Source organism: Belonocnema kinseyi, chromosome 7, assembly GCF_010883055.1.
Source record: "Belonocnema kinseyi isolate 2016_QV_RU_SX_M_011 chromosome 7, B_treatae_v1, whole genome shotgun sequence".
NCBI classification, from domain to species: Eukaryota; Metazoa; Arthropoda; class Insecta; order Hymenoptera; family Cynipidae; genus Belonocnema; species Belonocnema kinseyi.
In genome coordinates, this window is record NC_046663.1 from 36,291,460 (window position 1) to 36,304,566 (window position 13,107).

Here is a 13,107-nt window from a genome sequence, read left to right on the forward strand (position 1 = left end):
TGATTTGGGGTGTGTTCCATATGCACTAGAGGGATGAAACTTCTTTGTGGTACTTTTGGCTCTAAATGCAGCGATAATCATTAAAAACATTTTGACTTTTCGGAATTGCGTATTTTTATCGAATTTTATAGTGTGCAGGGATTGATTTGGGGTGTGTTCCACATGCACTAGAGGGGTGAAACTTTTTAGCGGTACTTTTGCCTCTAAATGCAGCGATAATGATTAAAAAAATTTTGACTTTTCGAAATTGTGTATTTTCAACGAATTTTATAATATGGAGGGGTTGATTTGGGGTGTATTCCACATGCACTAGAGGGATGAAACTTTTTAGTTGCACTTTCGGCACTAAATGCAGCGATAATCATTAAAAACATTTTGACTTTTCGGAATTGCGTATTTGTAACGAATTTTATTATATTTAGGGGTTGATGTGGGGTGGGTTTCACATACGCTAGATGGCTGAAACTTTAGGATGGGACTTTTGGCACATAATACTGTCATAAACAATGAAAACATTTTGACTTTTCAAATATTTTATTTTTCGTTTTTTTCGTTTTTTGTCAACGTTGGTAACTTCAGACTCATTAAAAAATGAACAAAATTAGTTTATTTCTCAAAAATTTAACTTCTTAGTTGAGAATTATTGAATTTTATTGAAAATTCGTCTTTTTGGTAGAAAATTAATCTTTGAATTTAAAAGTTCATCTTTTTTATTTGGAAATTCAACTTTTTGTTTGTGAATTCTTGAACATTGTTAAACATTCGTTTTTTTTCTTCGGTAGGAAATTAATCTTTTGGTTTAAAAATTCATTATTTTGGTTGACAATTTAAACACAATGTTTTAAAGTTTTGTTGACATTTTGTTCTTTTTGTGAAAAATTAATCTAGTTTAGTCGCGAGTTCTTGTATTTTGTTGGAAATTCGTGTTTTTTGTATAAAATTAACTTTTTCATCGAAATTTCATATTTTAATTTGATAATTTAATTGTTTTGTATAGAAAATTCGTCACTTTGTCTTCAAAGTTGAATAATTTGTTTTTTAAAAATGAACTATTTTTTTATAATTAAATTTTTTTTATTAAAAATTTAACTTCCATATTTTGTTAAAAATGCACCTTTCTAAATTTAAAAATTCAATAATATCCGAATCGACTGTAAAATTAAATTCAATTAGGCACATTTCAACACTTACCCTGAAAATCAAATAATTATTTTTATTGTCATTGTTGATTTATTACCGAGGTTTATAATTCACCACACGGTCACGTAGACATTACAGGCGTATTGGCAACTTGACTTGCTATAAGCGAACAAAAAATCAATATAAACGTAAAATCGGGTTTTACGTACAGGCTATGTTCCTTTCCTCGGGGGGGGGGGGGGGGGGGGGGGGGGGGGGGGGGGGCTTGTCAAACATTGGTAACACGGACATATGCAAAATAATTTGAAAAAAATTATAATTTTCCTCTAAATGTTTGGTTCTTGAATTTTATTTCACACTAGCAATACTATATACATGTTACAGCGCGCAAGAAACATAGAATCGCCAATTAATATTACAAAAATTTAACTATGTTTCGAAATTTAAAACTGTGCTTTGAGAGAAATGGTTCTATTTTTCAAGAAAAATATTTTTATTTTATCAAAGATTAATGTAGAGCGTGTCTTGGAAAATTGAAAAGCTGCCTCGAAATATTCAGTTTTAATTGATTTTTTCATTGTTTTAAATTTCTTAAAATGCTTTTAAACTCTTTCAAATTCTTTTGAAAGCATTTAATTCCCTTAAAATAAACTGAATTCCTCCGAACTCCCAGAGATATCTGAATTCATATAAATTGTCTGAATTCCTCGAAATCCTAGAATTTCCTAAATGCTCAGAACTGTCTGAATTTCAAGGACTTCAGAATAATACAAGGAATTGAAAGGAATTCAGAAGAATTAAAGGAATTTAAAAAATTATGAAAAAATGGGGAATTCAGAAAATTTCGATGATTCTAAGGAATTCAGGGAATTCCACGAATTCAAGATTTCAGAGCATTTCAGAGCATTTAGGAAATTCGAGGAATTTAGAGAATACAGAATATTAAAGAAATGGGGGAGATTTAGAGAATTTAAGGAATTTAGAGAATTCAAGGAATTCAGAATATTCTACTACTTCAGAGAATTTAGAGAAATAAAATATTTTACCAAATTTAAAGAATTCTAGGTATTTCAGGAATTCATAATACTTAAGAAATTCAGGGAATTTAAGAAGTTCAAAGAATTTGGGAATTCAGAGATTTTCTCGCATTCAGAGAATGCAGAGAATTTAAAATATTTAGGAAATTCTGAGAATTTCAAATAATCAAGGAATTCAGGATATTGAAGGATTTTAGAGAATTCAAGGAATTCTGCGAATTTTACGGGTTTCAGAATGCTAGGTAGTTCAACGAATTTAGGATATTTCAAGTATTCAGGGAATTAGAATATTCAGAAATTTTATGAAATTTCGATAAATAAAAAATTTGATAGAATTCGAGGAATTAAAAGATTTTCAGCAATTTAGCCAATGTTACGAATTTTTATTGCGCTAAATATAAAACTCTGAATTATAAATAATTATTTTTGGTTTTGAAAGCTGTTGATTTTTAACTTGACAGGCTTTATATTTGATATTGTACGATTTTGTAGCAATTTCAATTTAAAAATTTTTATTTTAAACGCTCTGAATTTGAAAGTGGTCCATTGTTAATTTTTTTAATTTCAAAGGTTTATTTAAGCAATTGACGAAATTTCATGTATCAAAATTAATTGTTCAACTAATCATAGGTTTTAATTTGTTTTTTCATCTTTAAAATGTATTTATTTTCATATGAAACAATTTTGAAAGATTAAAAAATTAAATCAAACCTGATCAACCAGATATATTTTTTTGATTTACAGTTTTCAAAGATTTCAAAAAGGGCAGTCATAAAATTTTTTAAATATTTGAACTACTTCTAATTTTTTTATATAACAAACTAAAGAGGTTGAAGGCTTCACTGATGCTTGAATTGAAAAAATTGTAATTGTCATAGATTTTAGCAATTGAATGATTTTTACTGAAACTAATATCAACATTCAGAAACTTGAAAAGGCTTTTTATTTATTTCAAGTATAGCAATTAGAAAATAATTTAATTTTTCGTATGATTTCAAAGATTTTAAATCAATCCCAAAATGTAATACATTATAAATTCAACATTATTTCATTTTACACTATGCATATCTAAACTTTGAATTCTGTAAATAAAAGAAAACTGCGTTTTATCCATCCACGCACTCTGAAATGTACATAAACAGGGCCTTAAAACTAAAGTTTTTTTAATTTGAATTTTAGATAAATTTTGCGAGATTTCGAATTTTAAATTTCACAATATTGTAGTTTCACATTCAAATACTCAAAATATGAGGACAATTGCGACAATTTCAGTTCGATAAAAATTAGATAAAAAATTTGTTGAGGGAGAAACAACTTCTAAAAGTGCGGTACAGTGGAGGCTCATTACTGCGGATAATTTTAGTTTAACATGGCTTACCTTGATATACAGAATTAACATGGTTTACCTAAGAAATCTGCAGATTGCAAAGGATTACTCTGGATTACATTAAATTATGGTGGATTACTCAGTCTAATCTAGACTCACAGAAATTTCCAACCAAAAAAAAGGATTTCCTACAAAAAATCGAATAGTTAACTATTCAGTTAAAAAATTAATTTTCAACTTAAAAAGAAATAATTTACCACAAATAGCTCAATTTTAAACTAAAATAATTTTAAATGATTTTTAAGCAAAGAGGTGAATTTTCAACTTAAATGATGAATCTTAAACAGTCCAGTGACCTAGAATACTTGGAAATCTTCTTCAAATTTTGTATCCTTGCAAACCTGGAAATGTTCTTTAATTTTCACGTGAAACTCGAATTAAATTTTTGAAAAGTTTTATTGAAATGCGAAATGTTATCAAAATGTTTTAGTCTATTATATGAAAAACATATTATTATAAAAATAACGCTAGATTCAGAAATGTTTTTTATTTATCAAGATATAATTTGTTTGTTTATTGTAGAATAAGTAAAGAGATTTTTAAGTATTACGAGAGGTTTTAACGAATTCACAAAAATTTCAAAAGATTCCACAAAGATTTCAAGGATTTCAAAGACGACATAGAAAATCTTGAATTCATGAAGATAAATTATCAATACAAAGTGATTAGTTAAATTTCTAATAAGAAAGCAATTAATTTCAAACCGAAAAAAACATTCTCAACAATATAGTTAAATTTTTGCAATGTAGATTGATGTTGCATAAAATAGTTACATTTTCAATAAGAAAAGTTAAATTATTCACAAAAAATAGTTTAATTTTGGAGAAAAAAATTAATTGTTAAGAAAAAGGATAAATTTTCTCCCAGCAGATACTATTTTTTAACAAAAGCTTAAGAAAAGATAAATTATCAACTAAAAATTAATAGTTAAATTTTTAATTAGAAAACAATTCATTCCCAACCAAGTAAAAAAGAATTTTCAACAATATAGTAACATTGTATACAAAGTAGTATAATGTTTAAAAAATAATGGAATTTTCAACAACAACAAAATCAATTTTTAATCTAGAAGATATATTTTCCACAGAAAAATATGAATATGTTACTCCAAATGACCTGGATTACTTTGAATTACAAGTTGTTTCTTGAATTACCTGAGTTACTTCGAATTAACTGGAGTAAAATAATTATCATGCATTGTAGGTTAATTACTCTGAATTACAAATTATTTACGCCAGATCACAAGTGGATTACTCCAGATTATAAGTGTAATAATCGGGAATATAAATGGATAACTTGGGGTTTCAAGTGGATTATTCCGATTCCGAGTGGATTACGTTGGCCTTAAACTATATTACCCCAGATAACAAATGGGTTTCTCCGAGTAATAAATAAATTACTTCGGATTACAAGAAGATTATTTATTATTACCTAAATTATCCCATATTACGTAAATTTCTGCAAATTATTTATTACCCCGGATTAGAACTGAATTACCTCAGATAATAATTGGATTAACCCGATGCTAAGTCGATTACTTCGGATTACTTAAATTAATCCATAATACAAGTGGTTAACCCTGATTAGAATTGAATTAGCCCAAATTACAAGTGTATTACTCTAAATTACTTAAATTACTTAAACTACTCTAGATTACTTAAAAAGCTCAAGATTACAAGTTGATGGTGTTAGATTGGAACTATATTACTCCAGATAACAACAAAAGATTACTCTGAAATACAAGAAGATTACTTCGGATTACAAATAGATTACTCTGAATGACATGAATTATGCCGGGTTACTTAAAGTACTCCATCTTGCAAGTGAATTACCGCTTATTAGAACTAGTACCCCAGACAACAAGTGGATTACTCCGAATTACAAGTCGATTACTGCGAATCACAAGTGGATTACTCCATGTTAAGAGAATCACTCCATAATACTGCAATTACTCTAGAATACAAGTGGATCGTGAGGATTAGAATGGGAGTGCTCCTGAAGACAGATGGATTACTCCAAGTTACCAGACGTACACCGGATTACTAAAATTACTGCAGATTACAAGTGGGTTACATCGGATCAGAACTGGATTACCCTAGTTTACAAGTGCATTACTCTGAAATACCTGAATAGTTCCAGATCAACTTAAATAATCCAGATTACAAGTGGATAATGTCGGATTAGATGTAGATTACCACAGATAACAAGTGTTTTATTACGAATTGCAAGTCGATTACTTCGAAATGCAAATGGATTGCTCCAGATTTCAAGTGCATACCGTCAGTTTGAAACTATGTAAATTAGCCCAGATAACAAGTAGATTACTCCGAATTACAATTAGAGTACTACGTATCACAAGTAGATTACCCTCAATTACTTGAATTATTCCGGATTACAAGTAGATTACTGAGGATTGCTAGTCTATTAAATTACTTGCATTGATCCGCATTAAAAGTGGATTGCTGAGGATTACCATTTGAGCAATCGAGCGATCGCGCAGATTACCAGAGTTGTTTCTCCCTCGATTCAGTTCGATAAAAAAATTGTTTCACTTACCTTGTAACAGCACCGTAGCAATCGTGATTGAATCGGGCTACCGTTGGGTAAATTGCCACTCCTATGTAAATAGTTTTACTTCCTCTGTAGCGGTGCTCGCTTCCTAATCGAGTTTCATATACCTCGTGGGCATTAAATTGTAGTACTTGTAGATTTTTTAGGAGCAACGATCCTACAATAGTTTCTTCATTGCTCGGGGGTTCTGAAACAAATATCTTTTTGTTTTGTTTTTTTTTTGCTGTCACATCTGCTATAATCTTTCATTTCTTATACAAAAAATTGTACAACTGTAAACTCAAAAATGTTTTTTTTGTGCGTTTAAAACTGTAAGAATGACAAACCTAAAAGCAAAAATTATGACAATAAAATGATTATAGGCATCACAGATAATAATTTTACCTAATTTTATTTAGAATAATAACCTTAAAAGTGGTTAAAACTGACCTGTATAAGCTATGATATTTCCAGAAATTGAGGAAATATCAGATTCCACAGGATGTTTAATAAATTTGATGGATTTCAAAGAATTTATTAAAAAGAAATGAGGGATTTCGTAGAGTTTCAAAAATTGGAAGAGATTATCAAATATTTTTGCAATTTATTTTAGTTAATTTGGAATTTACCCTTAGTTGTTCTTAATTTACTCAGAATCTTTGGAATTCCCTTGCATTTTTTAAAACTAATTTTAAACTTGCTAATTTCAAAAAAATTTCTTATATTTTCGATTTAGAGCCCATTTAGGGCTAATTTGGGCCCGTGGTCCCAAATTGTTGTCTCTCTTATTTTTTGTAAAAAAACAGTGTTTGCGTTAGCTTAATGTTAAGCTAGCTAAAAATTGCTACAAAACGTAATAAAAATGAATTCACGAAAATTCACCTTATGGAACCAAAAGTCGTGCGATATTTCCATTGCCCTTTTTTTGTTATATATGGTATTGTGCCACCTTAACGTTATAAAAAATACGTAAAGAAAAACCATAAAACTCATTTTTACCCTTGCATAACTTAGGGCTCATTGAGTACTAATTTGGGCCCGTAGTCCCAAATTTTGGGCTCTTTTATTTTTTGAAAAAAATAGTGTTTGCAATAGCTTAACATTAAGTTCGTTGAAGATTGCTGTAAAACGTACTAAAAATGATTTTAGAGAAAATTCACCTCAAAGAATAATTTAGTTCTCGTTTAGGGCTCCGGAAATATGATAATTAAAAATAAAAAAAAAGTTTAAACATTTCTTTAACTTAATGTTAAGCTATTGAAAACTCTATTTTTTACTAAAAATAATAGAGCCCAAAATTTGGGAATACGACCCCAAATTAGTCCTCAATGAGCCCTAAATTATGTGAGGGGTACTAATGGGTGTTATGATTTTCTTCATGTATTTTTTCTAACGTTAACGTGGCACAACACCATATATAACACACAAAAATAGAGCTAAGGAAATATCGAACGACTTTTGGTCGATAATATTTCAGGAGCCTTAAATGAGCCTTAAATTATGCAAGAGAAACAAACATAAATTTTTTTTGTGATAAATTTGTTTAAAAAAAACTGTTTAAAATTTTATAATTATTATATTTCCGGAGCACAAAATGAGCCCTCAATTATTCCATGAGGTGCATTTTCCGTAAAATCATTTTTAGTATGTTTTAGAGCAATGTTCGCACTGAAAATATGGTTAGGCCAACTACTAAGTTTGTAAGTCATGGTACTGTTATTTTTTAGTTGGGATAACCATTTACTTAGTTGCTGGTACTAACTAAATAGTCGCTGCAGCTAATGGAATTGTTATACGAACTAATAAAATATCAGTTTCAACTAAAAAAATAACAGTACCATACCATACTAACTACATAGTTGGCTCAACTAACCATTTTTTCAGTGCAGCCAGCCTAAGGTTAATCTAACGCAAACACTATTTTTTCCAAAAATAAAAGATTAACAAATTTGGGACCATGGGCCCAAAAGAGCCCTAAATGAGCCCTAAATTATGAAATAGTTTACATCTGTATACTTTAATAGTATTGCACCAGCTTAACATACCATTTTTTGTGTAGTAGTCTAAAAATGCATTCGAATTTTTTTTCTTGAATTTTCATGCATATCGCCCGGAAATTTGATCGTATTCACAACAAAATAAATCCTTTTTTTTGTTTTGAAAAAAAAAATTTTAGAGGAAGTCAAGCCCCATGAAGTTTAACACGTATTTCCCATAAGAAAAAAATACGTTTTTGTGAATTGGATCTAGAATCGTCAATATTAGCTGAATCGAGTTTAAGAGTGTACAGTACCTAAAATCAATCTCAAAAGTTGCCCATCTTTAAAATGATTTACAAAATCGACAAAAAAATATCTATTAATAATTTCTGTAACTATTGATAGAAGCTTCCAACACACTTCAGAAAAAAAGAACTTAGGTTAAAATTGTTTATTGAACAGTAGTTATTTAAAGGTTTAGTTTTTCTTTCCTCTTTAGGGGAAACTTACCATTTTTATTTTATCCTAATGATCAATGCCTCATTTTGTTCTTCGAAGGATTCTCTACATTTTTATTTGGATTGATTTTATTTTAAAAAATTAATTTGAAATCATAAAATTATAATTGTTATAAACAATCGTAGTGTAAATAATAATAATAAATAATAATGATTTTTTGTAGTTTTCATGTATGCAAATGGTTTATAATACACAAAATACTACATTATACTAATAGCTAGATGTTTACATACATTTTTTAAACAATTTTTTATTGTTTTTGGCAATTTTCTCTTCTAATAGAGATAGAAAGTCGCCGTTTTTCCAAAAATTTTCCAATTTTCGATGAGAGTTAGATGATAGTTTATCAGTCTTAAGCAGAATAATTGTTTAAACAATTAATTATTATTATAATAATCTTATCTTTGAATAATTCTAAAAATTGAGTTTTTTTCTGTAATAGCAGAAATAATTGTTTAAATAAATTATCAATGATCATAGCTATCTTCATCTACATTAGTACTAGATAGTGCGGTTTGTAAATATTTTCTTAACGTCAGAGAGAAACATATTGTAAAAAATTGCCTTTTTAGTAAATATACTTTTTTTGGGCGGAGGGGGGTGGGCGATATAAAAATATGTGAAATATAAAAATGTTCTTTTACGCTTTGCAATGAACTTCTTGTAATTAAAAACAAAACTTATACAAGTCATTTACAGACAAAGTACTCCCACCTACTCTTAATTATTCCATTTTTCGTTTTTGTCTTCTCTGTAAAATAGATTTTTCGTTTAATTTAATTTGTTTAAATATTGAAAAAATGACTAAAATAGTTCACTTAAAACTCTAGCAATACTCCAAGAGAAGATAGTTATGAACAATAATAAATTGTTTAATTAAGGACAAAAAATAAATTTTCAGAAAAAAGCCACAGTAATCTGGCACTAATAAAGATTAAAAAAGTTATGAACAACAATAAGTTTTTTAAACAATTATTTTTTCTAAATTCAATTAATTATTAATCCTCCTTAAGTGCAAAGTAGACGAATAGTGTAAAATTTCTAGAAAAAACCACAACTTTCTAGAATTATTTAAACTTAATATTATTTTAAACAATGATAATAAATTGTTTGAACGAATAATTTTTTAAACATTTATTGATTATTTAAACATTTAATAATTATTTAACTCAATAAAAATTGAAAATTGGACAAAAAGTGGAAAATTTTGGAAAAAGCTACAATTTTCCAGTATTATTCTAAGAGAATATTATAGGAATAATAACACATTTAAAAAAAAATGATTTTGGTGAACAATAATTAAATATTACCTTACTCTAATTCAAAATTGGAGAAGAAGTGTAAAATAAAAAAGGCGACTTTCTATCTCTAGAAACCCGATTTTTTCACTTATAGCTTTTTCAGGAAATCCAACAAACATAAAAAAAAATATTTTTGTATTATGGGAAATATGTGCTACACTTCATGGGGCTTTTGTGTCACATCTAAATATCATTTTTTTCTAAAAAAAACATAGAATAATTTTTGTGTGGATTCGAACAAATTTCCGGCTTTATGCATGAAAATTAATGAAAAAAAAAGAGTTTGGGACAGCCTACTGTGGCAGTTCTGATAATAGTAAATTAAACATTTATAAATTAAAATAAATAATGGTTTTATTCCATTCATAAAAGATTCTATATTAAAAATGTTCTACGCGCTTGTTTTTAGAGCTGTTGATAAAGTCCCTTAATTTGGATAAATGAAATAATCTAATAAACCTAAGCTGAAGACCTACTGTTAATTTTATAAAAATATATTGCACGGAAACGCCAAATCTGGTTGTTTTAGAAAGATTAGAATTATTCTGAAAATAGTAATTTTTTAATTCCTTAAAATATTTGTAGTATGTTCTCCCTAGATTTTTCCCGATGGACAGTCTTGGTTCAATGAAGTCGCAAAATTTAAAAAATGTATTGATATTAACCAAAATAATTTGAAAGTAATTATTTATCCTACTCTAATGAATTTTAGTAATATTCATAAAAATATTATTGATTTTATTATTTTTGAAATCATGTGTAAGTACAATAATTTTTGCAAACTTGGCGACTATCTTTAACCAAGATTGACCCTAGGGCAGAATCTAGAAATAAAACTTTTAAAAACCTTTATAAACTAGAAAGAAGTGTAGATTTTGCTTAAAAACGAGCCAAACAAATGAGGAAAATTACGATGATTTACAAATTTGTTATAATTTTTCGAAAATATTAAAATTTCACGTTTTTTGCAATATCTTTTTATAAAATTTAACTGGGAACAAATTATTATTATTATTATTATTATTATAAAAAAAGCACTTTAGTAAAAAAAATAGGCGTGCAGATTATTTCCGACGATAATATAAATAGCATTACAAGTGGATTACTCAAGTAAATTATGCCGGATTAAAAGTGGATCACCTGCGATTATACGTACTTGTTTGAATTACCCGAATTAAAAGTGGATTTCGCTGAATTACAAATGGATTGCTTGGGATTACTGGTAGATTACATGGGATTACAAGTAAGTTATCGAGGGCTGCAAATGTAATAGATATGAATAAACTGAATTACTTGGATTACTCGAATTAGAACTGTATTACTCTGAAATACACGCGAATTGCCAGAGATTACAAGTGGATTACAAGTGGATAACTTAGAATTATGTATAATGGGAACATGCAGATTACCCGAATTATAAGTGGATTACTTGTATTACTTGCATTACGCGTATTGTTAAGATTATTCCGGTTACAAGTAGATTATTAGAATTACAAGTCTAGGATAACAACTGGATTACATGTAGATTACCAGGGATTACAAGTTTATTTCACGGAATAAAGAGTGTCTTGCATAGTACTACAAGTGGATTACGTTTGGTTACAAGAGGATTACTTGAAAACCGCATTACTCCGATTTACTCGAATTAATAAGATTACCTGGGATTGCAAGTGGATTATTCAGGGATACAACTAAATTACCTAGGATCATGAATGGAGTATCTCGAATTACAGAAGAATTACCTAGGATTAAGTTGGATTACTTGAATTATCCAGATAACTCCGAATTACCCAGTTTACTTCGGATTACGAGAATTACAAGTGGATTACTCTGGAATACAAGTAGATTGAATAGGATTACAAGTATATTACCTGGGATCCTAAATGGATCACCTGGTATTACAAGTGAAATACTTGGGATTATAATTATGTCATATGGAATTACAAGTGGATTAACTAGAATTTCAACTCGATTACCTAGGGTTGCATGTGGGTTATAATTGGAATACCTAGGATCACATGTATATTTTTTTGACTCACATGTTGATTACCAGGCATTACAAGTGGATTAATTGGATTACTCGTATTAATTTAATTACTCTGGGTTATCCAGATTACTCAGATGACTGCGGATTACAAGTGGATTACCTGCGATTGTAAGTGGATTACCTAGGTTTATAACTGGAATACCCAGGATTACAAGTGGGTTATCGCTGATTACATGTGAATTACATAAGATAATTCTGGATTACGTGGATTACCCAGATTACTTCGGATTACCCGAATTACAAGTGAATTACGTTGGATTAAAAGAGGATTGCCTGGAATTAAAATGGGAAGTTCTAAAGTTGCGATTGGATTACAAGTATATTACTTGTATTAACCGGATTACGTTGTATTATTTACAAGGAAAGTACTTCAAGTGTAGCTCGCTGATTTGATTCTCCTTGAAGTTATGCTAAAAATATTCAAATTCACAGGAAAAAAAAATATACATTTTTAACTCGAGATAAAAATAAAATTGACGTGTTTCAGCAAACAAATTTTTTAAAAATTGATAGGGTTGGCTACACCTAAAACTTTTTACTGTGTGTCTATGATAATATATACTTTCAATCCACAAAGACAATTGGGAAGATAGTTTTATAGCGAAGGAAGTAAAATAGAGCCCATTCAACATCAACAAAAAAATTAACCGGGGGTAAATCACCCCTCAATTATGTACAAAATTTCAAAATAAATCTAAAATCGAGCAAAAAAATCTGAAGAAAGTACGCGTTGCACACAAAAAAGAAGATGAAGATATTTATATATTTCTAAGAAAAAAAGAGCATTAAAGTGGGGTAACTACCCCCGAACTATTAAAAAAAAATCATAAAAATAATTTAAAAACATACATAGTTTATAGACAAAAATAATAATTTTTGTCCTGCGAAAAAGGTGATTCATTTACAAGATATCGCATACTTTGAAATTTTTAAAATTTTGAAAATAATGCGTACAAGATTTAATTATAAAGGTTAATAATGTGAAACAATTTAGGGGTAGTTACCCTCTACGATGCTATTTTTTTCTTGAAAATACTTAAATACCTTCATTCTCCTTTTTGTGTGCAACTCGTATTTTGTTCAGATTTTTTTGCTCGAGATTAGACTTATTTTGAAATTCTATACATAACTAGGAGGGGGGGGGGGG

General features: G+C 28.6%; 2 protein-coding genes across 2 annotated transcripts in view; one reads left to right on the forward strand and one right to left on the reverse strand.

Annotated features, from left to right (window-relative positions):
* LOC117175915 overlaps nt 1-13,107 on the forward strand; it is a 91,952-nt gene that overhangs the window by 12,862 nt on the left and 65,983 nt on the right. The gene's annotated exons all lie outside the window — the stretch shown is intronic.
* The window catches only part of LOC117175913 (SET and MYND domain-containing protein 4-like), a 244,672-nt gene that overhangs the window by 4,870 nt on the left and 226,695 nt on the right, over nt 1-13,107 (reverse strand). Inside the window, exon 8 of the mRNA XM_033365755.1 lies at nt 6,121-6,322. Coding sequence (XP_033221646.1) covers nt 6,121-6,322 — 202 coding nt within the window. The remainder of the gene's footprint in view (nt 1-6,120; nt 6,323-13,107) is intronic.